At 41.4% G+C, this 27,931-nt stretch overlaps 2 protein-coding genes across 2 annotated transcripts; both read right to left on the bottom strand.

Moving 5' to 3' along the window:
* Window positions 1-935: 935 nt before the first annotated feature.
* LOC116353405 (protein S100-A13-like) lies at window positions 936-7,260 on the bottom strand. Its single transcript, XM_031788649.1, has 3 exons — window positions 6,859-7,260; window positions 4,669-4,800; window positions 936-1,815 (listed from the first exon to the last, which is right to left on the bottom strand). Exons 1-3 carry the CDS (start codon window positions 6,868-6,870, stop codon window positions 1,648-1,650), a joined length of 312 nt encoding a protein of 103 aa, XP_031644509.1. The 5' UTR covers window positions 6,871-7,260; the 3' UTR covers window positions 936-1,647.
* A 10,266-nt stretch (window positions 7,261-17,526) lies between these two features.
* Window positions 17,527-23,563, bottom strand: LOC109877549 (protein S100-A13-like). The gene is made up of 3 exons (XM_031788650.1): window positions 23,431-23,563; window positions 21,261-21,392; window positions 17,527-18,406 (listed from the first exon to the last, which is right to left on the bottom strand). Exons 1-3 carry the CDS (start codon window positions 23,440-23,442, stop codon window positions 18,239-18,241), a joined length of 312 nt encoding a protein of 103 aa, XP_031644510.1. The 5' UTR covers window positions 23,443-23,563; the 3' UTR covers window positions 17,527-18,238.
* Between the last annotated feature and the right edge of the window lie 4,368 nt (window positions 23,564-27,931).

A 27,931-nucleotide genomic window follows, 5' to 3' on the forward strand; every position in this document is an offset into this window, starting at 1 on the left:
AGTGTCGTTATCCTCACAAGGGTGATGGAGTACTGAAAACAGGGGTGTCAAAATAAATGTATATTACCAATTTAACAAAATCTCTTTCTTTGAGCAAGTGTATTAGTATAAAATAATAATAATAATAATAATATATATAAAAAATTGAGAATGCAACATAGCTCAGTATTTTTTTATATTTTATGCAGTCTCTCTTGGTCTTTACTTTTTTTGGGGAGTGGGGGGGGGGGGGGGGGCGACCATCCTTGGGTGGTGGACCATCCCTTTTGTCCTGATTCAACAGACACTTACCTCTGGGTGAGTCATGTAAAGTTTCATGTAAAGTTTCTCCTCATTTCCTCTTGCTTGCTCTAGTTGTCACTCACTCAATCTCACACGTGTGCAGTTGCAGAGAAGAGGAAGAGATTAGCCAATTACACTCATTTCTAATAACAGCATGTCTTACCTTTTTTTTGTATGCCGGACAGTGCCTGATTTGACCTTGTCTGATTTTCAATGCAGTATTACACTTGGCTCTAACAACGTTTGAAGGCTGAAGGTGCTGCTCAGATGTATGAATATTAGATTCTGACTTGTAGATCATGTATTATCAGACTTGGAGATAGATCATTTACATGTTTCAATTCAGTCACAAAATATTACAGGTATTTCCGGAAGGCGGAGAGAAAAACATCATAGAACTGGCGCTGTGCAACGTTTGGGTGTATATTTAGTGGTTTTGCACATCTTTCGTGACTTATGAAGACACTGACATTTTTTATTTGAGAATTTGTGAATGTGTTTGCTATTGTTATGAAGCTTTAGCTGTCAGTATTACTGTTGTTGCATTCTCTATTCTGAGTTCTGTTCTTATGCTTCTGCATCATGGGATGAAGGTGAAGGCCTCGAGGGGAACCAAAATATCTGCTGGGAAAAACACATTATAATAAATTATATGATTTTAGGAGTTAAGTCCTTTATTGTTAATGTAATTCATTCCTTTCTGTCATGTTTCTTTTTATTGCATTTTTACTAATAGTATGTCAATAGGTTTCAGTTACCACAGGACCAGTTGTTCACCTAAAAGTTCCACAGGACCATATAGATCCCATAAAAAAAACCTTGTGGTACAGCTAGGATCACGATCACCACATAAACCTGAATTCCTGTGTTATACAGCTACCACACAATTTACCATTACAACAACAATTACCATACCATGTGGTTACAACAAATAACCACAAACAAAAAACATTGAATTACCACATAAAAACAAAACAAAATTACCATACAAAACCACAGGATTTGTACCCCAGCTATAACAAATGTATGCAGTAAAATGTTCCAAAATACCACACAATGTCTGGATACCACAGGTCAGGTACCACAGGAATAGCCCAGAGTTCCACCCCAATGGGCAAAATCAACATTGTTTCCACGTCATGTCAACCCCAAAAACAAATGTGATGATGTTAAATCAAGGAGATGAGCACTGCTGGCACTACCTAGCATGGGGAATAAAATGCCTGTAGTGGGAGGGGTGAGTACTATGTGAGTGTCCAGGGTTGGATGGGAGCAGTGCGGTGAGAAGGGGTACGGACACTGGGTGGGATACTATGAGGCTGTCCTGATCCCCCTGGCTCACACCACCGTCAGAAGGCATGGACCTTACAGGAGCACACAGCTGCTCTTGGACACTTTCTTACTAATGAGGTCATGCTGCGTGGTGGCCAGCGACTGGATCAAGCCCCAGAAGTGCTTGAAGGTGATTCCCTCACCGTCCGACACACCCATCTGTTTCATCATCATGCCCAGGCCTTGCTCTGAGCCTCCAGTCTGGGGGAGGGAGGGAGCACAAAAACAACTCTTTATAATATAGGCATGGTATTTAACACTTAAAAAGCACTTATGGACATGTAATAAGAAATAAAGTAATCATGTATAGACATGTGTAAGCAGAAAGTTAGCAATTCGTCTTTTACACTTTTGAGAGTATAACATTGTTGCCTTCATTACTCGGTAGGCTATATTCACAACAGTACTACTGATATCCTCAGCGTAGTAATTATGTTTGACATCATAATCCAATATTGTTCGATCTTCAACTGTACTGTATGCAGCTGTATCAACCTGGACTCAGGGGTAGACATTTTTCTCCCTCCATTTAGTATGTGCATATGGCGGAGGCGTCGGTGAACGCTCAAATGGGGGGGCGAGGGGAATGGAGTGATTTGGTATTCAGCCAAAGTGTGAACTTTGTCAACTGTGTCATATGTTTCAGGCGTTGTTACCCTCTTGTGGTTATAGATCCATGGCTCTTTTTCTAGGAATCACCACCATATTTTACAATAGGTATGGGGGTTATTTTCTGCAGTGGTGTAAAGTACTTAAGTAAAAATACTTTAAAGTAATACTTAAGTATTTTGAGGGGGTATCTGTACTGTACTTCACTACATTCCTAAAGATAATAATGTACTTTTTACTCCATACATTTTTCCTGACACCCAAAGTACACATTACATTTCGACAGGAAAATGGTCCAATTCACACACTTGTCACGAGAACATCCCTACTGACCCTTATCTAAACACTAACACCTACTGACCGACTAAACACAAATGCTTTGTTTGTAAATTAATGTCTGTGTTGGAGTGTGCCCCTGGCTATCCGCAAATAAATAAAAAACAAGAAAATGGTGCCGTCTGGTTTGCTTAATATAAGTAGTTTGAAATGATGTATACTTTTACTTTTACTATTGTATACTGAAGTATATTTTTGCAATTACATTTACTTTTGACACTAAAGTATGTGTAAAACCAAATACTTTTAGACTTTTACTCAAGTATTATTTTACTGGGCGACTTTCACTTTTACTTGAGTCATTTTCTATTAAGGTATCTTAAACTTTACTCAAGTACGACATTTGAGTACTTTTTCCAACACTGATTTTCTGCTTATACAACCTTTCGACGCCAAACCCACCACTGGTGTGCGTGGCCAAAGAGCTCTATTATGATGTCATCTGAACATGGCACCGGTTCTAATCCAAGTGCCAATACTGTTTAGCAAACTCCAGTCGTTTACATTTGTTGGATGACATGAAAATAGACCTCTTTGGCCACTCGACCTGAATGCACTGTATGTCCGAGCTGTTGTGGCTAACTATTGTGTAGCAGAAATACTCTACTTGATTGTCAAGTGGTGGATGAAGTCGACTTGGTGCAAGGAGTCATATTACAATTAGGCCTACAGTTGTTCTGTTCTGTTCATAAGGAAAACTGTTATTTACTTCTCTGTCAGAACATTTAATCCCCCTCCAGATGAGAGAACAACCTTAAACCTTCATCACTTGTTTATATATTTGAACGGACCTTTTCCTGTTTTTCAGAAGCATAGCTATCTTTGTCAACCACTGGCAGATTCAGACTAGTCCTGGAAAACTGCCTTAGGCCTCAGACAACTAAGCAGCGAGTTGCAAAATGAAGATACTTAAATAAATACTCAAATAAAGCATGTGTCAGATTCAGTTCCTAGCGAGACGTTTAACTTTAAAGGGCCAGTGCCCTTGTTTTATATACACTGAGAACACCCGCCTCAATTCGTCGGGGCATGTACTCTATAAGGTGTCGAAAGTGTTCCACTGTGATGCTGGCCTATGTTGACTCCAGTGCTTCCCAAAGTTGTGTGAAGTTGGCTGGATTCCTTTGGGTAGAGGACCATTCTTGATACATATGGGAAACTGTTGAGCGTGAAAAACCCAGCAGCGTTGCAGTTCTTGACACAATGAGGATGCCCATGCCACACATACACAATACATGTCTCAATTGTCTCAAGGCTTAAAAATCTTTCTTTAGCCTGTCTCCTCCCCTTCATCTACACTGATTGAAGTGGATTTAACAAGTTACACCAATAAGGGATCATAGGTTTCACCTGGATTCGACTGATCAGTCTATGTCATAGAAAGAGCAAGTGTTCATGTTTTGTACACTCAGTGTATATTTACACACTATGAGGTTGGAATAATACTGTGAAATTGGGAAGAGCTGTTTATAAAGACTGGCTGAAATTTCTGCCTGTTTTGGTGGGATGGAGTTTTGGCCTGTCTGGTGTTATCACCAGGCGGTATAAGGTAATAGACGAATAACAAAGAGTTTTAAACCTCTCTGCGAATAAAATCTAGTTTTCAGGTTATATATCCCTCTCATTAGGCTCGTCCAATTAGGCCCCTCACTCAGACCACTCCCAGACAGTCCTAATTCATTTATTTGTGTGTCTTTTTGCCCATTTTAATTGAAAAACATAACAGTAAAGTACATAATTGTTACCCAGAAATGATTTGATATTGAGAGAAAATATGGCTGCATTGGGCCTTTAAACCATGGACATCCAGGTAGTTTACAATCCAGCGTAGGTGCTCATGATATGTGCTAACATGTTTAAAACTCAATTGGTTACTGAGTGCCAAGTAGATTACAGCCAAGTTTATTTTGCATCCAGCCTGGCAACCAACGCCTGCAGGCTTTTCCTGAGTGTTTGTTTGGGAGTCATAGGATGTGGCGTGTACTGTATGTGTGTGGTTGAGTGGGGGGGGGGTGGTAAGAGTCAGAGTCACGCCCTACTGGTAGAATCAATGGCAGGTGTGGCCGAGGAGGGCGAGGGCAATGGAGTCGACAGTTGCTGCTTATGTACCTTGACTAAGTTGGGCAGCTGGGAGGAGAGGAGGTCTTTGAACTCTTTGGTTTGGAGCGTGGGACCTTTATTGGCCGCAGCGGCATGGAACTTTGTGACCAAAGTGTTGATGGCCTTTTCCAGGTCGGAGTGCTGCGCCAGAGGAGGAGAAATAAACGAGTTAGGGTGGGGGGATCAAATAATATAACAATAACAAAAGCATTATCTGACAGTACTTTGAAGTTCATTATGTGACGTTTATTATTATAATAGATCATTAAGAAAGAAAGTTAACATATTCATCAGACAGACTCCCCAGGTGAGTGCCGAAGTGTACCGACCTCCACTCAATTTAGTCCCAAATACCAAAACAATCAGACACACTCACATCCGCCCTCAAGTGCATATCCAGCATGCCTCCATGCGTCGGAAGTTTACGCAAAGACGACACTCCGATGTTTAACCCTGTCCTTGAGTGACTGTTCGAACAACACTGCAGCATTCTTCTCCGCACAAATCACGCACTGCTCCATTCAGTTAATTAACTTGTGTTTGTATTGCACCTTTCACGAGTATCAGTGTTACTGAAAGCTTGGTGGTTAACCAAAGAATTGTGAGAAACAATACGAGAACAGTTATACTCCAACAAGATCAGTTAAACTTCCAGGTTGCAAATGACATGTTTGAAAAGTAGACCTTATGTTTGGCAGTGGAATATGAAACTGTGTCACACAGACTTGTTATGTTGGTCATTGTGAAGGACATCATTCCATACTCTCTTTAAATGAAGAACCAAACACCCAATCTATTGTAACTGTTGTTTTTTTTGTTCATACTACTTTTTATTTATATCCTAAATCACTAACATTAAATAACTGTTCAGGGACTTTGCTATGTCACTCACCCCTATTCAAATAGATATTTGAATATGCTATTGAAATGTGAGCATCTGTGGGTGGGTCGGGAGGAGAAGCTTCAGTAATGAGAGACTATTGGAAGGCAAATTGAGACAACTTGTCTACATGTAGAAGGTACTTGAAATACCTGCAGGTTGGTAGCTACAGTATGACAGCTCAACCCCTCACTGTTGATTTTCAGGGTGTGCCAGGGGCGGAGTCCTGGGCCAGATGGGCTGTTCAATTTTTAGCCCATTGGGTCTGTCTAATTTAGATTTTTCACGCAAAATGAACTGGCTAATAATGGGGGCCTAACGGGGGAAATGGCCCAATGTGGGGGCCTCAAGGAAAAACTTGGCCAGTGTCTTAGAAATGCCAGGTCCGATTTATGGTCCGTGCCCGATTCGTGCATGAGAGGCTTGGGAAACAGGGTGAGGAATCAGTGGTGATCCTTCAAACTGTATTCTCCCAAACACTAAAACAAATTCGTTGACACATCCAAAAACAAAGTTGTTGTTTCAGTTGTCAGGGTAGGAGAAAAAGTAGAATAAAAAGCCTGACTCACTAGGCCACCATACAAATCTCGTGGTAGGCCTAATCCTACTACAGTGTTCATTTTGTAACGTTTCCACAAATAACCTTAGCTCACAGCAGCCAACAAAAGTCATAAAATTGATACAGTAAGTAACAATGATACGGCGCTTGCTAACCGACAGTAAGTATCTCATTGTATGAATGTCTATCTGTATTTCTGTTCGTCTAGCTGTCATCCCTCACACACTGGCCTATATTCAAAGAACGTTTCTGTGTCCTAGGCCATGGGGACAGAATCTGAATGGACTGATTGCCACCCCGTGCTTTCCATTTCCATACACGGTCTCTGTCTATAGACACAACTGAGAATAGCTCATTGCTCCCTCGTCAACATATGGCCTAGATTAATTTGTTATTGGCCATATTCTTTGATGCTGTTCTAGCATGCACACTGATCAGCGCATTGAAATTATAACTTGTAAACTCGCGTTAAGAGTGCATATAAAGTAGGCTATATGCAAACGCGCCTATACAAATAATACGATCTCATGGACTATGTCATGATGGAAATTGGATAGCATAATATGTCAATGGAATTTTGGTTAAACTACATCTTGTGCCACTTCCAACGGTAATCAGAACGATGCGTAGAAGTTGGGGGAAGTTATCACCAAAAGAATGCAACAACTCCATTCCTTGCTTCTAGGACGAGATAAGCCACCATCTCTTCAAGTGCAACGTTTTGACAAGTGCTGATTTTAAAATGGTATAGTAGGCCTACCTGTTCAGCCATTTGGATCGTTTTGTGCTGTCCTTTTTCAAAGTAAAGTTTTCTCTCTGCGACGTTCGGTATGCTAATTGTTACTTTTCTCGCTCAGTGTTCCATTGCTTCCTAAATCCTCCCACTCCCCCAAAAAAATCCAACTGCAATTCGATTCCACCTTCCGTGTCAGTCGAGAAAGATATGGGGAAAATTATAGTGCGCTCAGTGTAACTCGATGCATTGGGACTGTAAACTTCACGAGGCAAAAAGTCTACATGCAGTCATATAGGCCTTTACCACACTTCTTTAACTATTATTGCGAAGTTCTCTTTTGTTTCGAAGTGTTCCACGTTTTGCAGAGAGTAGCCTACAGAGTTGTGCGTTTAAAATGTAGGCTATTCAAGAATAGAGCCCGCGAGTGCGTCACTAAACATCTGGAAACATTTAGCAAAAGTTGAAAGAGTCTGCAAGTTTAGGCTGGAGTTTTTCTTTATTGTGGCAAATTTTAACCCCTCATATAAGCCTACCTATTTTTATGCAGTTTCTGTAAAGCTTTGAATATCCACCAAAATAATACATTTCTCAATGTTGTAAGAAACCTTTATGAACCATGCATGGACGGTCCCCATTGGACATTTTTTTTCGAGGACGTTTATAATAAAAGTAGTTTGTCACTGTCCGTTCCGATTTCCATTAGCCCTACATTCACTTTGATAAGTCATCAGAGGTTGAGAAGGAAATGCTGGAAAAAGCGATGCGCTCACAATGAACAGGCGCGACCACATTCTTGAAATCCGGTTTCCTGACTATAGAGACAGAGGGGTGGGCAAACATGGGACTAGATAAAACTGGATCTATCCATTGCCTTTGTTTTTAGGCCATTGTTGAAATGATAGATCCCTTTAATGAGCATTTATCCTCTGCCAAGTTAATCCATCCACCTGACAGGTATGGCATATCAAGAAGCTGATTAAACAGCATGATTATTACACAGGTGCACCTTGTGCTGGGACAATAAAAGGCCACCCTAAAATGTGCAGTTTTAGTACACAGCACAATGCCACAGATGTCTCAAGTTTTGAGGGAGTGTGCTATTGGCATGCTGACTGCAGGAATGTCCACCAGAGCTGTTGCCAGATAATTTCATGTACATTTTTCTACCATAAGCCATTTCCAACATCGTTTTAGAGAATTTGGCAGTACTTCCAACCAGCCTCACAACCTTAGACCACGTGTATGGTGTTGAGTGGGCGATTCGTTTGCTTATGTCAAGGTTGTGAACAGAGTGCCCCATGGTGGCGGTGGGGTTAGGGCATGGGCAAGCATAAGCTACAGACAACGAACACAACTGCATTTTAAAATCGATGGCAATTTAAATGCAGAGATACCATGACGAGATCCTGAGGCCCATTGTCGTGCCATTCATCCGCCATCATTTCAGCATGATAACCAGACATATCTGGTTATCATGGTTAGCATACTCACCAGACATATCACCCATTGAGCATGGTTGAGATGCTCTGGATCAACGTGTACGACAGCGTGTTCCAGTTCCCGCCAATATCCAGCAACTTCGCACTGCCATTGAAGAGGAGTGCACAATATTCCACAGGCCACAATCAACAGCCTGGTCAACTCTATGCGAAGGGGGTGTGTCGCGCTGCATGAGGCGAATGGTGGTCACACCAGATACTGACTGGTTTTCTGATACACGCCCCTAACTTTAAAAAAAGGTATCTGTGACCAACAGATGCATATCTGTATTATAAGTCATGTGAAATCCATAGATTTGGGCATAATTCATTTATTTCAATTGGCTGATGTCCTTATATGAACTGTAACTCAGTAAATTGTTGCATGTCGCATTTAGATATTTATTCTGTATACTTCCAGTGGCTACGGGTCTGTGCATAAATTGTCATAGGCCTACTGAGGTGTTTACATGAAAACCAGTTAACCAGGATCTTCATTATGCTACCACAATGGAGAGGCCTAAATCTAGCCTAAATACTGGATCTGCACAGTCGGGTCCAAGCCAATGATTTATAATAGATGACTGATACGGGCGCTGTGTTGAAGCCACCATACCTCCATCTTTGCACTCCCCCACTTTGTAAAAAAATACTATTTTGGAAGCTCTAGAAATGCACGTCTACATTAATTCTTGACACATTTATTCTATTACATATACTTTAATGCATACTTTTAAATTATATTATGTGAGCTAAACACAAAAAAAAATTATATACATTTTAAGAAAATACCCCTTAAACTATTGAAATTACTCATGTTGCTGTCCCCATGACAACCCCCAAAATGCTTAAAACCATTTAATTTTGTCCTCGAAACATTTAATTGAAATCCTGTAGAATAACATGAATTCCTATGGAGGACTGCTCCAGCTGGGGAGCGGCAATATGGCTGACCGGTGGCTTCAAAGCCTCTCAATTGCCAATACATAGAATAATCAATCCAGGGTTTATATACATCATTGGTCCAAACCTGTTGCTTCGCACTACCACCCACCTCTGTTAAACACATGCTTGTAAAAACGAATTAATGTCATAATCGAAGACCACAGTAAAACGCTTAATGTGTCTCTAGAATGGGCAGCTGTTTGGTTTCACATGCGGGTTCAATAGCGCCTGGTATCCCTGGGGAGAAGGGTGTGTCCTCCCTTTCGAGCCATTCCTCCTCGTTGTCTTCCAGAAAAACAGACACCACGCCCAAATTTGAGAAGACACGGGATCAAGTGGATTTAAGAGCCTGATTAGCCCTAACTGAGGTATCTGTCAATGTCTCTGGTACGATGTCTCATTGCAGAGAAGTTTAGGCCTATGTTGAAATGACACTGTTCAGGAGACTAAAGGGATGGCCTACACCAGAGCTATTCAACTATATTCTAACAGGGGCCAGACGTAAAAAAGGTTCATTGCAAGGGGGCCGGACATTTTCCACTTGCGATTATTCTTCGGAAGAACTGTTTAAAAAAAGCAACGCGCACACACCAATAAAGCACTTTTATTAACATGAAATGTTGCTAAAAGTATTTAGCAAAGAAGTGGAGGCCTCTCAACCAACGTGACTCGAGGTGCATCCAAAACAGTTGATAATAATTGAAAAGGAAAAGGCACAAATGCTCGCTCACTGTTTTTTAAATGTAATTTAAACAACAATTACAAGCTTATTAAAACGAATTAGGTCATTTTAAAATCGTTTGAAAACGAAGCATCTCAATAAATAATGCAAAGTCATATCAAATCAGGTAATGACAAAATCCAATCTGAAGGCAGTATGCTTTGAATTAATTTCCTTCAGTCATTATGTGTGTGTTTTTTTATACACAATTCCTTCCAAAGAGTCATTGTGAGCATGAGAAGGGCACATGAGAAGGTCACATAGATGGGTTCCTGAGACTTGTAGCATTCAGGAAGAGGGTCATAATATTTTGTACAAACTTTAGAGCCAAGTTCATGTGAAGAAAAAACATACTCGGAGATAAAATTATATTTAATGACCTTAAGATTAAAAACTCACTAAGAAGGAAGGAAAGTACAGTATGAGTATAATAAATAACTTATACAAGCAACTTCATACAAGACACACACACACACACACAAAATTACTCATATACAGATATGATTTTGGGTAGGAAACAGGCACACACTCTGGAACAGGCAATTCGGTGCAGTCTTACAGTCTTCCACATAATTCACTTTCAGACAGTCATGCCCTTTGTGTTGCAATAGTGTCATTATCTGTAGTCTCATTCCAATGTCTCTGCATGCATTGGTCTGTCTGTCTGTCCGTCCGTCCGTCCGTCCATCCGTATCTGTCTGTTACTTGATAAGTCTGAAAAGAGCGATTTGAACTGTTTGGACTACCTTTCAGTTCTTTGACGAAGTCTGTCTGTGCTTGTATAGTCTTGAGTCCTTAACTGACTGAGTCTCATAGATTAAATATGGTGCAGCAATTTGGGGGCGTCGTATCAAACTCTTGGTCTCATGCTCAAGGCAAACAGGCTGACCACAGACCCAGTATTTGTAACTTTTTTGGTAGTTCTGGTTATGTGCTTACCAGGTTATTCAAATATGTAAATATTTTGATTGCTTCCACAAGGACATCATATCACTTATATTTTCAATCAGAATTATGTTTCACTATGAAAGAGAGAGAGAGATACTGTTAGATTTTTTTCAAGTGAACCCAAAAAACAACCAGCCAAACAACTTTTCCTCTCCCTTTTGGCACCTCATTATTACGGAATGCCAGAACCTGTTAAAACTTGCAGCACAGTGAATTCACTATGTTCCGGTCTTGTTTGCATACTTGGCCATAGATATCGCTGCAACTTATGTGTGGCTCAACACCCTGTCATGAGGTGATGATTTCCTGCTACCCTCATCCTCTACCCTTGAGGAAACATCAGGCACCCGACAGGGCATAGAAGGTAGCACAATTTAAATACAGAACAGGCAGCATTATCACTATCAATCCTCAGGTGCTGCATTCCAGCTGGTTTTCATTTCCCCCTGTACCTGATTGATTAAGCAATAACTGTCCCGAGGGGGTGTGGTATATTGGCCAATATACCACTTTTCTTTAGGCAGAACATCAACCGGAGTGCCTGGATACATCCCTTAGCCGTGGTATATTGGCCATACACAACAAACCCCCGAAGTGCCTTATTGCTATTATAAATCAAGTCAAACAACATTTTATTTGCCACATGCACCGAATACAACAAGTGTAGACTTTACAGTGAAATGCTTACTTACAAGCCCTTTCCCAACAAAGCATTTAAAAAGTAAGAAGATTAGCAAAAAGATCAAAAGAAAATAGCTAAACAATGAAATAACAATAACAAGGCTATATACAAGAATTTCCGGTTAAGGTTAGGGGAAGGGTTATTTCTGGTTTGGTTAAGTGATTGATTGAAGTACTTTGTCCATGTAGGTTACAAGTAGAATGTCCAGGTAGCCATTTTATTAAATGTTCAGCAGTCTTATGGCTTTGGGGTAGAAGCTGTACAGGAGACTTTTGGTCCCAGACTTGGCGCTCCGGTACCGCTTGCCGTGCGGTAGCAGAGAGAACAGTCTATGACTTGGTGACTAGAGTCTTTGACCATTTTTTGGGCCTTCCTCTGACACCGCCTGGTATATAGGTCCTGGATGTCAGGAAGCTTGGTCCCAGTGATGAACTGGGCTGTACGCACTAACCTCTGTTGCGCCATACGGTCAGATGCCGAAGGTATTCAGTTTCAGTACAGCGGAAAATGAAATGCCAACAGTTACTGTAGTTCATTTTTGTTTATTTAAGAAAATACAAAGTGTTGGTATTTCTGATTCCATATATGATCATGAATCATATAATGCCTGATGAGAGCTCAATCAGGAATTCCAACACTTTGTATTTTCTCAGACATTGTGTCGGCCTATGCTTTAATGTTTTCTTACAGAGAAAAATATGCTCACTTGTGTAACTCTCATAAAGGTGAGGTGTCTGTAGCACTCTACTTTTTTGGGCGTTTCCCTCTTCCTCCGGTGGTAGGAATACTAGGGTGATGTATCCTTAAATGGGTCAACATGTTTGAGGCATCAGGTAGCTGCGTAGGTTGTTCTGGTTGAGCAATGCCAACATACTGTCCACTGCCATTGTAATCTACTGAAAAGTCAAACATTTCCCAAATTTGAGATTTAAATGGAGAATCCTTCTGGTTAATCAACCCCACCACTCACCATCGTACAGAACTAGTTCCCGACAGCGCCTCACAAAAGGACAGCTTGAAATGTGGCAATTAAGATTATAATTTTGATTGCAACGTGGGCATAGTAGAGGTGTTGACGGTTTCAACAGACGCGAAATTCCGAGATCCGACCCAGGACTCGAGCAGGTCCGACGTCCTTAATTCAGACTTTTGTCTCGGACTCGGGTCTGGTCTGATATACCTGTAACGGGTCTCGGGTATGTGCAATTAAAATGTATTTACCGACTGGACCAATTGCAACTCGATAAAACGTATATAGCTTATGTCCAGCTGAAACTGGTTCTGGCTGCTCGCCTGCTGCTGAGGAGAGTGAGAGAGAGAGCGAGAGAGAGATAGTGAGAGAGAGAGCGAGAGAGTAAAAAGAGTATTGGCTTAGGCTACTTTTGATTGCGAAGACGTTTTTCCTTTAAATAAAATGAAAGTTAGAGGAGAAAGAGTATAGTGAAAAGAAGCCAACAAGGGGATTTTTTTTATATTGCTACAGCAGGCCTATGAAGGCATTGTGCATCGGCACTCCAAACGAATCTGATAGTTGAACTTGAGGTGAGGAAGAATGTTTTAGGCCTACCAGAGTTACTGTAACGGCTTTCTTCTTGGGAAGGAGAGGCGGACCAGAACGCAGCGTGGTTAGAGTTATTTTAATAAAGTAACTCAACATGAACAGAATGCAAAACAATAAATGTGAAAACCGAACAGTCTTATCTGGTGCATAGACACAAGGACAAGAAACAATCACCCACAAAACCCAACACAAAACAGGCTACCTAAATATGGTTCCCAATCAGAGACAATGACTAACACCTGCCTCTGATTGAGAACCATATCAAGCCAAACACAGAAACTGACAAACTAGACACACAACATAGAATGCCCACCTAGCTCATGTCCTGACCAACACTAAAACAAGGAAAACACACAAGACCTATGGTCAGAACATGACAGTTACTCCTTTAATCAAAAAATATAATGCTTAACTTTATATATAAATATTCTGATCGAAAATTCATGAATTAGTCTTCTGTAAGCCTATATCTGTATATTTCCACTAGATGTTGGAACATTGCTACGGGGACTTGCTTCCATTCAGCCACAAGAGCATTAGTGAGGTCGGGCATTGATGTTCACGTTTATTGTCCTTATTAAACATGTTGAACACTAACCACGCTGCATTTTGGTCCTCCTCTCCTTCAACGGAAGAAAACCGTTACAGTTACAGACTGAATTCCAAAAGGATGAAATATAATTTTACACACATTTACTCACAATACCCCATAATGACAAAGTGAAAACATTTTCAGAATTTTTTCAATTATATTGAAAATGAAATAAATAAATATATAATTTACACAAGTATTCACAGCCCTGAGTATATACATGCTGGAACCACATTTGGCAGCAATTACAGCTGTGAGTCTCTAAGAGCTTTGCACATCTGGATTTGTACAATATTTGTAAATTATTCTTTAAAAAATTCTTCAAGCTCTGTCAAGTTGGTTGTTCATTGCAAGACAGCCATTTTCAAGTCTTGCCATAGAGTCTTGCCAAGTCAAAACTGTAATAAGGCCACTCAGGAACATTCACTGTCGTCCCAGTGTATATTTAGTCTTTAGTTTTTGGTTATTGTCCTGCTGAAAGGTGAATTTGTCTTCCAGCGTCTGTTGAAAAGCAGACTGAACCAGGTTTTCCTCCAGTATTTAGCCTGTGCTTAGATCTATTCTATTTATTTTTATCCCACCCAAAAAATCCCAAGTCCTTCACTGTCAAACACTCCCTAAAATCGAATATTCCCCGTGATATGTAACTTTCCAGGGAAGTCAGGAAACAATACACGCAGTCAAAGGCTAGCTTTTTCAAACAGAAATCTGCATCCTGTAGCTCTAACTCCAAAAAGTTTTGGGACACTGTAAAATCCATGGAGAACAAGAGCACCTCCTCCCAGCTGCCCACTGCACTGAGGCTAGGTAACACTTTCACCACTATCCACGATTATCGAGAATTTCAATAAGCCTTTCTCTACGGCTGGCCATTTTTTCCTCCTGGCTACCCCAACCCCGGCCAACAGCTCCGCACCCCCCACAGCTACTTGCCCAAGCCTCCCAGCTTCTCCGTCACCCAAATCCAGATAGCAGATGTTCTGAAAGAGCTGCAAAACCTGGACCCGTACAAATCAGCTGGGCTAGACAATCTGGACCCTCTCTTTCTAAAATTATCCACCGCCATTGTTGCAACCCCTATTACCAGTCTGTTCAACCTCTCTTTCGTATCGTCCGAGATCCCTAAAAATTGGAAAGCTGCCACGGTCATCCCCCTCTTCAAAGGGGGTGACACTCTAGACCCAAACTGTTATAGACCTATAACCATCCTGCCCTGCCTTTCTAAAGTTTTCGAAAGCCAAGTTAATAAACAGATCACTGACCATTTCCCATTGATAAAAGATTGTACTGTGCAGCTGTCTTCATCGACCTGGCCAAGGATTTAGATTCTGTCAATCACCGTAATCTTATCGGCAGACTCAACAGCCTCGGTTTCTCTAATGACTGCCTCGCCTGGTTCACCAACTACTTCTCAGACAGAGGTCAGTGTGTCAAATCGGAGGGCCTGTTGTCCGGACCTCTGGCAGTCTCTATGGGGGTACCACAGGGTTCAATTCTCGGGCCGATTCTTTTCTCTGTATATATCAACGATGTCGCTCTTGCTGGGGGTGATTCCCTGATCCACCTCTACGCAGATGACACCATTCTGTATACATCTAACCCTTCTTTGGACACTGTGTTAACAAACCTCCAAACAAGCTTCAATGCCATACAACACTCCTTCCATGGACTCCAACTGCTCTCAAATGCTTTTCAACCGTTCGCTGCCCGCACCCGCCCGCCCAACATAGCCTCCTTCACTCACGCCGCCAAACATACCCTAGTAAAACTGACTATCCTACCGATCCTCAACTTCGGCGATGTCATTTACAAAATAGCCTCCAACACTCTACTCAGCAAACTGGATGCAGTCTATCACAGTGCCATCCGTTTTGTCACCAAAGCCCCATATACCACCCACCACTGCGACCTGTATGCTCTAGTCGGCTGGGCATTGCTACATATTCATCGCCAGACCCACTGGCTCCAGGTCATCTTTAAGTCTATGCTAGGTAATGCTCCGCCTTATCTCAGCTCACTGGTCTCGAGAACAACACCCACCCGTAGCACGCGCTTCAGCAGGTATATCTCACTGGTCATCACCAAAGCCAACACCTACTTTGGCCACCTTTCCTTACAGTTCTCTGCTGCCAATGACTGGAACGAATTGCAAAAATCCCTGAAGCTGGAGATTTATATTTCCCTCACTAACTTTAAACATCAGCTATCTGAGTAGCTAACCGATCGCTGCTGCTGTACATAACCCATCTGTATATAGCCCATCCAATCTAACTACCTCATCCCCATATTGTTTTTATTTACTTTTCTGCTCTTTTGCGCACCAGTATTTCTACTTGTACATCATCATCTGCACATCTATCACTCCAGTGTTCATTTGCTAAATTGTAATTAATTCGTAACTATGGCCTATTCATTGCCTTACCTCCTCACGCCATTGGCACACACTGTATATAGACAATCTTTTTTTTCTATTGTGTTATTGACTGTACTCTTATTTATTCCATGTGTAACTCTGGGTTATTGTTTGTGTCGCACTACTTTGCTTTGTCTTGGCCAGGTCGCAGTTGTAAATGAGAACTTGTTCTCAACTAGCCTACCTGGTTAAATAAAGGTGAAATATATATATATATTTTTTAAATAAAAAAAATAACATGATGGAGCCGCCACTGCTCTTGGCTTGTGCCACTTTCGACACCTTGTAGAGGCCATGCCCTGACAAATTGAGGCTGTTCTGGGGGCAAAGGGGGTAGGTGCAACTTAATATTAAGAAGGTGTTCTTAATGTTTTGTACACTCTCATAAAGAGTATAATCTCATAAAACATTTTTTAAAAGTCTCAGTGTCGTTATCCTCACAAGGGTGATGGAGTACTGAAAACAGGGGTGTCAAAATAAATGTATATTACCAATTTAACAAAATCTCTTTCTTTGAGCAAGTGTATTAGTATAAAATAATAATAATAATATATATATAAAAAATTGAGAATGCAACATAGCTCAGTATTTTTTTATATTTTATGCAGTCTCTCTTGGTCTTTACTTTTTTTGGGGAGTGGGGGGGGGGGGGGCGACCATCCTTGGGTGGTGGACCATCCCTTTTGTCCTGATTCAACAGACACTTACCTCTGGGTGAGTCATGTAAAGTTTCATGTAAAGTTTCTCCTCATTTCCTCTTGCTTGCTCTAGTTGTCACTCACTCAATCTCACACGTGTGCAGTTGCAGAGAAGAGGAAGAGATTAGCCAATTACACTCATTTCTAATAACAGCATGTCTTACCTTTTTTTTGTATGCCGGACAGTGCCTGATTTGACCTTGTCTGATTTTCAATGCAGTATTACACTTGGCTCTAACAACGTTTGAAGGCTGAAGGTGCTGCTCAGATGTATGAATATTAGATTCTGACTTGTAGATCATGTATTATCAGACTTGGAGATAGATCATTTACATGTTTCAATTCAGTCACAAAATATTACAGGTATTTCCGGAAGGCGGAGAGAAAAACATCATAGAACTGGCGCTGTGCAACGTTTGGGTGTATATTTAGTGGTTTTGCACATCTTTCGTGACTTATGAAGCCACTGACATTTTTTATTTGAGAATTTGTGAATGTGTTTGCTATTGTTATGAAGCTTTAGCTGTCAGTATTACTGTTGTTGCATTCTCTATTCTGAGTTCTGTTCTTATGCTTCTGCATCATGGGATGAAGGTGAAGGCCTCGAGGGGAACCAAAATATCTGCTGGGAAAAACACATTATAATAAATTATATGATTTTAGGAGTTAAGTCCTTTATTGTTAATGTAATTCATTCCTTTCTGTCATGTTTCTTTTTATTGCATTTTTACTAATAGTATGTCAATAGGTTTCAGTTACCACAGGACCAGTTGTTCACCTAAAAGTTCCACAGGACCATATAGATCCCATAAAAAAAACCTTGTGGTACAGCTAGGATCACGATCACCACATAAACCTGAATTCCTGTGTTATACAGCTACCACACAATTTACCATTACAACAACAATTACCATACCATGTGGTTACAACAAATAACCACAAACAAAAAACATTGAATTACCACATAAAAACAAAACAAAATTACCATACAAAACCACAGGATTTGTACCCCAGCTATAACAAATGTATGCAGTAAAATGTTCCAAAATACCACACAATGTCTGGATACCACAGGTCAGGTACCACAGGAATAGCCCAGAGTTCCACCCCAATGGGCAAAATCAACATTGTTTCCACGTCATGTCAACCCCAAAAACAAATGTGATGATGTTAAATCAAGGAGATGAGCACTGCTGGCACTACCTAGCATGGGGAATAAAATGCCTGTAGTGGGAGGGGTGAGTACTATGTGAGTGTCCAGGGTTGGATGGGAGCAGTGCGGTGAGAAGGGGTACGGACACTGGGTGGGATACTATGAGGCTGTCCTGATCCCCCTGGCTCACACCACCGTCAGAAGGCATGGACCTTACAGGAGCACACAGCTGCTCTTGGACACTTTCTTACTAATGAGGTCATGCTGCGTGGTGGCCAGCGACTGGATCAAGCCCCAGAAGTGCTTGAAGGTGATTCCCTCACCGTCCGACACACCCATCTGTTTCATCATCATGCCCAGGCCTTGCTCTGAGCCTCCAGTCTGGGGGAGGGAGGGAGCACAAAAACAACTCTTTATAATATAGGCATGGTATTTAACACTTAAAAAGCACTTATGGACATGTAATAAGAAATAAAGTAATCATGTATAGACATGTGTAAGCAGAAAGTTAGCAATTCGTCTTTTACACTTTTGAGAGTATAACATTGTTGCCTTCATTACTCGGTAGGCTATATTCACAACAGTACTACTGATATCCTCAGCGTAGTAATTATGTTTGACATCATAATCCAATATTGTTCAATCTTCAACTGTACTGTATGCAGCTGTATCAACCTGGACTCAGGGGTAGACATTTTTCTCCCTCCATTTAGTATGTGCATATGGCGGAGGCGTCGGTGAACGCTCAAATGGGGGGGCGAGGGGAATGGAGTGATTTGGTATTCAGCCAAAGTGTGAACTTTGTCAACTGTGTCATATGTTTCAGGCGTTGTTACCCTCTTGTGGTTATAGATCCATGGCTCTTTTTCTAGGAATCACCACCATATTTTACAATAGGTATGGGGGTTATTTTCTGCAGTGGTGTAAAGTACTTAAGTAAAAATACTTTAAAGTAATACTTAAGTATTTTGAGGGGGTATCTGTACTGTACTTCACTACATTCCTAAAGATAATAATGTACTTTTTACTCCATACATTTTTCCTGACACCCAAAGTACACATTACATTTCGACAGGAAAATGGTCCAATTCACACACTTGTCACGAGAACATCCCTACTGACCCTTATCTAAACACTAACACCTACTGACCGACTAAACACAAATGCTTTGTTTGTAAATTAATGTCTGTGTTGGAGTGTGCCCCTGGCTATCCGCAAATAAATAAAAAACAAGAAAATGGTGCCGTCTGGTTTGCTTAATATAAGTAGTTTGAAATGATGTATACTTTTACTTTTACTATTGTATACTAAAGTATATTTTTGCAATTACATTTACTTTTGACACTAAAGTATGTGTAAAACCAAATACTTTTAGACTTTTACTCAAGTATTATTTTACTGGGCGACTTTCACTTTTACTTGAGTCATTTTCTATTAAGGTATCTTAAACTTTACTCAAGTACGACATTTGAGTACTTTTTCCAACACTGATTTTCTGCTTATACAACCTTTCGACGCCAAACCCACCACTGGTGTGCGTGGCCAAAGAGCTCTATTATGATGTCATCTGAACATGGCACCGGTTCTAATCCAAGTGCCAATACTGTTTAGCAAACTCCAGTCGTTTACATTTGTTGGATGACATGAAAATAGACCTCTTTGGCCACTCGACCTGAATGCACTGTATGTCCGAGCTGTTGTGGCTAACTATTGTGTAGCAGAAATACTCTACTTGATTGTCAAGTGGTGGATGAAGTCGACTTGGTGCAAGGAGTCATATTACAATTAGGCCTACAGTTGTTCTGTTCTGTTCATAAGGAAAACTGTTATTTACTTCTCTGTCAGAACATTTAATCCCCCTCCAGATGAGAGAACAACCTTAAACCTTCATCACTTGTTTATATATTTGAACGGACCTTTTCCTGTTTTTCAGAAGCATAGCTATCTTTGTCAACCACTGGCAGATTCAGACTAGTCCTGGAAAACTGCCTTAGGCCTCAGACAACTAAGCAGCGAGTTGCAAAATGAAGATACTTAAATAAATACTCAAATAAAGCATGTGTCAGATTCAGTTCCTAGCGAGACGTTTAACTTTAAAGGGCCAGTGCCCTTGTTTTATATACACTGAGAACACCCGCCTCAATTCGTCGGGGCATGTACTCTATAAGGTGTCGAAAGTGTTCCACTGTGATGCTGGCCTATGTTGACTCCAGTGCTTTCCAAAGTTGTGTGAAGTTGGCTGGATTCCTTTGGGTAGAGGACCATTCTTGATACATATGGGAAACTGTTGAGCGTGAAAAACCCAGCAGCGTTGCAGTTCTTGACACAATGAGGATGCCCATGCCACACATACACAATACATGTCTCAATTGTCTCAAGGCTTAAAAATCTTTCTTTAGCCTGTCTCCTCCCCTTCATCTACACTGATTGAAGTGGATTTAACAAGTTACACCAATAAGGGATCATAGGTTTCACCTGGATTCGACTGATCAGTCTATGTCATAGAAAGAGCAAGTGTTCATGTTTTGTACACTCAGTGTATATTTACACACTATGAGGTTGGAATAATACTGTGAAATTGGGAAGAGCTGTTTATAAAGACTGGCTGAAATTTCTGCCTGTTTTGGTGGGATGGAGTTTTGGCCTGTCTGGTGTTATCACCAGGCGGTATAAGGTAATAGACGAATAACAAAGAGTTTTAAACCTCTCTGCGAATAAAATCTAGTTTTCAGGTTATATATCCCTCTCATTAGGCTCGTCCAATTAGGCCCCTCACTCAGACCACTCCCAGACAGTCCTAATTCATTTATTTGTGTGTCTTTTTGCCCATTTTAATTGAAAAACATAACAGTAAAGTACATAATTGTTACCCAGAAATGATTTGATATTGAGAGAAAATATGGCTGCATTGGGCCTTTAAACCATGGACATCCAGGTAGTTTACAATCCAGCGTAGGTGCTCATGATATGTGCTAACATGTTTAAAACTCAATTGGTTACTGAGTGCCAAGTAGATTACAGCCAAGTTTATTTTGCATCCAGCCTGGCAACCAACGCCTGCAGGCTTTTCCTGAGTGTTTGTTTGGGAGTCATAGGATGTGGCGTGTACTGTATGTGTGTGGTTGAGTGGGGGGGGGGGTGGTAAGAGTCAGAGTCACGCCCTACTGGTAGAATCAATGGCAGGTGTGGCCGGGGAGGGCGAGGGCAATGGAGTCGACAGTTGCTGCTTATGTACCTTGACTAAGTTGGGCAGCTGGGAGGAGAGGAGGTCTTTGAACTCTTTGGTTTGGAGCGTGGGACCTTTATTGGCCGCAGCGGCATGGAACTTTGTGACCAAAGTGTTGATGGCCTTTTCCAGGTCGGAGTGCTGCGCCAGAGGAGGAGAAATAAACGAGTTAGGGTGGGGGGATCAAATAATATAACAATAACAAAAGCATTATCTGACAGTACTTTGAAGTTCATTATGTGACGTTTATTATTATAATAGATCATTAAGAAAGAAAGTTAACATATTCATCAGACAGACTCCCCAGGTGAGTGCTGAAGTGTACCGACCTCCACTCAATTTAGTCCCAAATACCAAAACAATCAGACACACTCACATCCGCCCTCAAGTGCATATCCAGCATGCCTTCATGCGTCGGAAGTTTACGCAAAGACGACACTCCGATGTTTAATCCTGTCCTTGAGTGACTGTTCGAACAACACTGCAGCATTCTTCTCCGCACAAATCACGCACTAACCAACTCTGTGTCGTTTTTGTCAATGTTGAATAGTTAGTATTGTGCTATAAACCTAATAAGCCACAAAACAACTAACAGTATGCTCATGGGTGACATAGGATGACAGAGTTTTAAAGAAAAAATTGTGAGAAATAATATGCTGAGTGAAAAGTACAGTTATACAGTTAGTTATACTTCCAGGTTGCAAATGACCTGTTTGAAAAGTAGACCTTATGTTTGGCAGTGGAATATGAAACTGTGTCACACAGACTTGTTATGTTGGTCATTGTGAAGGACATCATTCCATACTCTCTTTAAATGAAGAACCAAACACCCAATCTATTGTAACTGTTGCTTTTTTTGTTCATACTACTTTTTATTTATATCCTAAATCACTAACATTAAATAACTGTTCAGGGACTTTGCTATGTCACTCACCCCTATTCAAATAGATATTTGAATATGCTATTGAAATGTGAGCATCTGTGGGTGGGTCGGGAGGAGAAGCTTCAGTAACGAGAGACTATTGGAAGGCAAATTGAGACAACTTGTCTACATGTAGAAGGTACTTGAAATACCTGCAGGTTGGGGTAGCTACAGTATGACAGCTCAACCCCTGACTGTTTATTTTCAGGGTGTGCCAGGAGTGGAGTGGCCGTTACATTTTTTTACCCATTGGGCCTATCTAACTTTTGTTTTTCACACCAAATGATCATTATCTGGCTAATAATGGGGGCCTAGAGGAAAAAACTGGGGCGTTGTGTCAGTCTGTTCGTCTAGCTGTCATCCCTCACTAATCTACAAAGAAGGTCTCTGTGGCATAGGCCATGGGGACGGAATAAGAAGGGACTGATTGCCTCCCCGTGCTTTCCATTTCCACACATGGTCTGTCTATAGACACAATTGAGAATTGCTCCTTGCTCCCTCAACAGCATATGGCCTAGATTAATTTGTTATTGTCCACATTCTTTGCTGCTGTCCAGCATGCACACTGATCAGTGCTTTGAAATGATTCGTGGTAAACTCACGTTAAGCTGGCAAGAGTGCATGCAAAGTTGGCTATATGCAAACACCTATAGGACGATCTCATGGACTGTGTCATGATGTAAATTGGATAGCATAATATGTCAATGGAATTTTGGTTAAACTACATCTTGTGCCACTTCCAACGGTAATCAGAACGATGCGTAGAAGTTGGGGGAAGTTATCACCAAAAGAATGCAACAACTCCATTCCTTGCTTCTAGGATGAGATAAGCCACCATCTCTTCAAGTGCAACGTTTTGACAAGTGCTGATGAATGAAAAGGAATGAATGACATTTGATTTGAATGTCAAATCACCAGTTGGCAACCCATCCCTAATGGGAATAATTGGCACATAAACAAACATTACAATAATTCACTGTGAAACGATAATTCTTCTTCCGGTGTTCTCTACATTGCACATCGCATCAAGAGTGAAAAAATGTATGGTAAAAATCAATACATAGTAGTAAATAAGGTCCAAACAATAATTATATCCCTAGAGCAGTAAAAGAATATGCATACATACATACACACTGTGTATATACACATACATACATACACACTGTGTATATACACATACATACTGTACACACATAGATAAATAGATACAGAAAAAGACACCAAAGGTATGATTTTAAAATGGTATAGTAGGCCTACCTGTTCAGCCATTTGGATCGTTTTGTGCTGTCCTTTTTCAAAGTAAAGTTTTCTCTCTGATGTTCAGCAATTGCTACTTTTCTCGCTCAGCGTTCAATTGCTTCTGTCACATATTGGCAAGATTCCTAAATGATCCCACTCAAGAAAATGAAAAAAATGCAACTTGATTCCACCTTCCGTGTCAGTCAGAGAAAGCTATGGGAAAGTACAGTGCACTCAGTGTAACCCGATGCATTGGGACTGTAAACTTCACGAGGCAGACATGCAGTCATATAGGCCTACCACCCTTATTTTATTGCAAAGTTCTCTTTAATTTAGAAGTTTTGCAGAGAGTAGCCTACACAGTTGTGCATTTAAAATATGTAGGCTATTCAAGAGGAGCCTGGGAGTGCTTCCCTCAACATCTGGAAACATTTAGCAAAAGTTGAAACAGTCTGCAAGTTTACACTGGAATTCTTCATCTTTATTGTTGCATTTTTTGAACCCCTCGTATAAGCCTACCTATTTCATGCAGTGTCTGTAAAGCTTTGAATATCCTCCCAAAATAATACATTTCTCAATAGGCCTATTGTGAGAAACATTTATGAACCATGCATACATGGACGGTCCTTACGGGCAGGCTTTTTTCCCGAGGTTGTTTATAATTGAAGTCGTTTGTCATTGTCCATTCCAATTGCCATTTGGCCTGCATTCATTTTTACAAAGTTATCAGAGGTTGATAAGGCTGGCGAACTAAAAAGTGATGTGCGCACAATGAACAGGCACGACAACATTCTTGTAAGTATTAACAGAGTGGTGGGGAGACATGGGACTCGATAAAACTGTTTCTGTCCATAAATTGTCATAGGCCTATTGGGGTGTTTACATGAAAACCAGTCAACCAGATCCTTCATTATGCTACCACAAAGAAATGGGCTGTTGCAGCCTGGTCTCATTGACTATACGTAACATAGGTAAAGCAAATCCGGGACACACAAATTACCATGATATGTTACGTTTGGTATCGTTACATAAGACACAAGGCTACTTAACGCAAAAACAAAATTGTAATTCGTAACATATCATCCAGGAATTAATATATACCATGCAAAACATAACATACTGTATCATCCTAAATGATTTGTCTTGGATTTACATACAGAATAATATGAAATGTTATGATTCCAGATTGGCTGTTTTGACAGGCCTAAATCTAGCCTAGACACTGGATCTGCACAGTCGGGTCCAAACCCGTTGCTTCGCACTACCACCCACCTCTGTTAAACATACATTTGCTGACTAACGAGTCACATGACACCGGGGAGGGAAAATGGCTAATTGGGCCCAATTTTGACATTTTCACCTAGGGGTGTACTCACTTATGTTGCCAGCAGTTTAGACATTAATGGCTGTGTGTTGAGTTATTTTGAGGGGACAGCAAATTTACACTGTTATACAAGCTGTACCCTCACTACTTTACATTGTAGCAAAGTGTAATTTCTTCAGTGTTGTCACATGAAAAGATATGCTCAAATATTTACAAAAATGTGAGGGGTGTACTCACTTTTGTGATATACTGTATGCTTGTAAAAAACGAATTCATGTCATAATCGAAGACCACAGTAAAACGCTTAATGTGTCTCTAGAATGCGCAGCTGTTTGGTTTCACATGCGGGCTCAGTAGCGACTGGTTTCCCAGGGGAGAAGGGTGTGTCCTGCCTTCAGAGCTTTCGATGTCCTGTTCTCTCGCCACTCCTCCTCGCTGTCTTCCAGAAAAACAGACACCACGCCCAAATTTGTAAAGCCACAGGATCAAGTGTGTTTGACAGGGCTGGCAAGCCCTAACTGAGGTATCTGTCAATGTCTCTGGTACGATGTCTCATTGCTGAGACGTTTAGGCCTATGTTGAAATGGCACTGTTCAGGAGACTAAGGGGTGGCCTCCACGCTACAATGTACCTACTATTTTAAACAATAGACAAATTAGGCATTAATGATCAAATTATCTTTCATGATTTTAAGATGAAAAACTCTCCATGAATGAATGAGAGTACAGCATGAGTAAATAACTTATAGAAGCTACTTCATAAAAGACAAACAAACATAATTACTCATATCCATATATGTTTTTGTAACAATGGCGCCGGAGAAGAAGGCTGACGTTTTACGTGTCCCCAACCTATTGTCTTTGTTTATTTGCGTTGTTTGCGTGTACTTATTTTGTACATAATGTTGCCGCTACCGTCTCTTATAACCGAAAAGAACTTCTGGACATCAGGACTGCGATTACTCACCACGGACTGGCAGAATATTTTATTTTTCCTTTAACGAGTCTGTTGAGCATGACGCAAATGAGATACTGCTTTCTCGGGAACAGGCCCAGATCCCTGTGATTTGTGTGAAGATGAGGTGGAGAAAAAGGGGCCAGAGGGTGCCTTCTAAGACTTTGTAGGCGACCGAATAAACCCACACTTCCCTCCATTCTGCTAGCAAATGTGAAATCTTTGGAGAATAGAATCGATGACCTACACGGAAGAATAAACTACCAACGGGACATTCAAACTGTAACATCTTATGCTTCAGGGAGTTGTGGCTGAACGACGACACTATCAACATGCAGCTGGCTGGTTATACGCTGTACCGGCAGGATAGAACAGCGGCATCTGGTAAGACAAGGGGCGGTGGACTATGTATTTTTATAAATAACAGCTGGTGCACGATATCTAAGGAAGTTTCGAGCTATTGCTTGCCTGAGGTAGAGTATCACATGATATGCTGTAGACCACAGTATCTACCAAGAGAGTTTTCATCTGTACTTTTCATTGCTGTTTACGTACCACCACAAACTGAGGCTGGCACTAATAAGACAGCATTGAATGAGCTGTATTCCGCCATAAGCAAACAAGAACATGCTCACCCAGAGACGGCGCTCCTTGAAGCCAGGGACGACGCACCTAGTAGCCAGGGACTTTAATGCAGGGAAACTTAAATCCGTTTTACCAAATGTCTATCAACATGTTAAATGTGCAACCAGATGGAAAAAAACTCTGGACCACCTTTACTCCACACGCATATAATGTTCTCCCTCGCCCTCCATTTGGCAAATCTGACCATAATTCAACTTCCTGATTCCTGCTTACAAGCAAAAATTAAAGTAGGAAGCACCAGTGACTAGATCAATAAAAAAGTGGTCAGATGAAGCAGATGCTAAGCTAGAGGATTGTTTTGCTAGCACAGACTGGAATATGTTCCAGGATTCCTCCGATGGCATTGAGGAGTACACCACATCAGTCATTGGCTTCATCAATAAGTGCATTGATGATGTCATTCCCACAGTGACGGTACGTACATACCCCAACCAGAAGCCATGGATTACAGGCAACATCCACACTGAGCTAAAGGCTAGAGCTGCCGCTTTCAAGGAGCGGGACTCTAACCCGGAAGCTTATAAGAAATCCCCCTATGCCCCCCGATGAACCATCAAACAGGCAAAGCATCAATACAGGACTAAGATCGAATCATACTACACCGGCTCTGACGCTTGTCGGATGTGGCAGGGCTTGCAAACCATTACAGACTACAAGCAGTGACACGAGCCTACCAGATGAGCTAAACTACTTCTATGCTCGCTTTGAGGCAAGTAACACTGAAACATGCATGAGAGCACCAGCTGTTCCGGAAGACTGTGTGATCACGCTCTCCGCAGGAGATGTGAGTAAGACCTTTAAACAGGTCAACATTCCCAAGGCCGCAGGGCCATACGGATTACCAGGATGGGTACTGCAAGCATGCGCTGACCAACTGGCAAGTGTCATCACTGACATTTTCAACCTCTCCCTGTCTGAATCTGTAATACCGCCAGGTTTTAAGCAGACCACCATAGTGCCTGTGCCCAAGAACACTAAGGTACCCTGCCTAAATTACTACCGACCCGTAGCACTCTCGTCTGTAGCCATGAAGTGCTTTGAAAGGCTGGTCAAATCTTACATCAATGCATTATCCCAGAAACCCTAGACTCACTCCAATTTGCATACCGACACAACAGATCAACAGATGATGCAATCTCTATTGCACTCCACACTGCCATTTCCCACCTTGACAAAAAGAACACCTATGTGAGAATGCTATTCATTGACTACAGCTCAGCGTTCAACACCATAGTGCCCTCAAATCTCATCAAAAAGATAAGGACCCTGGGACTAAACACCTCCCTCTTCAACTGGATCCTGGACCTCCTGACGGGCCGCCCCCAGGTGGCATGGGTCCTCAGATCTACAAAAGGTTCTATAGCTGCGCCATTCACAAGGCACTACATAGGGTAGTGCGAACGGCCCAGCCAAGCTTCCTGCCATCCAGGAAGGCCCTAAAAATTGTCAAAGACTCCAGCCACCCTAGTCATAGACTGTTCTCTCTGCTACTGCACAGCAAGCGGTACCGGAGCGCCAAGTCTAGGTCCAAGAGGCTTCTAAAAAGCTTCTGCCCCCCTCCCCCTCTCCACCTCTTTTACACCGCTGCTAGCCTCT

Source organism: Oncorhynchus kisutch, linkage group LG14 (assembly GCF_002021735.2).
Source record: "Oncorhynchus kisutch isolate 150728-3 linkage group LG14, Okis_V2, whole genome shotgun sequence".
Classification (NCBI taxonomy): Eukaryota; Metazoa; Chordata; class Actinopteri; order Salmoniformes; family Salmonidae; genus Oncorhynchus; species Oncorhynchus kisutch.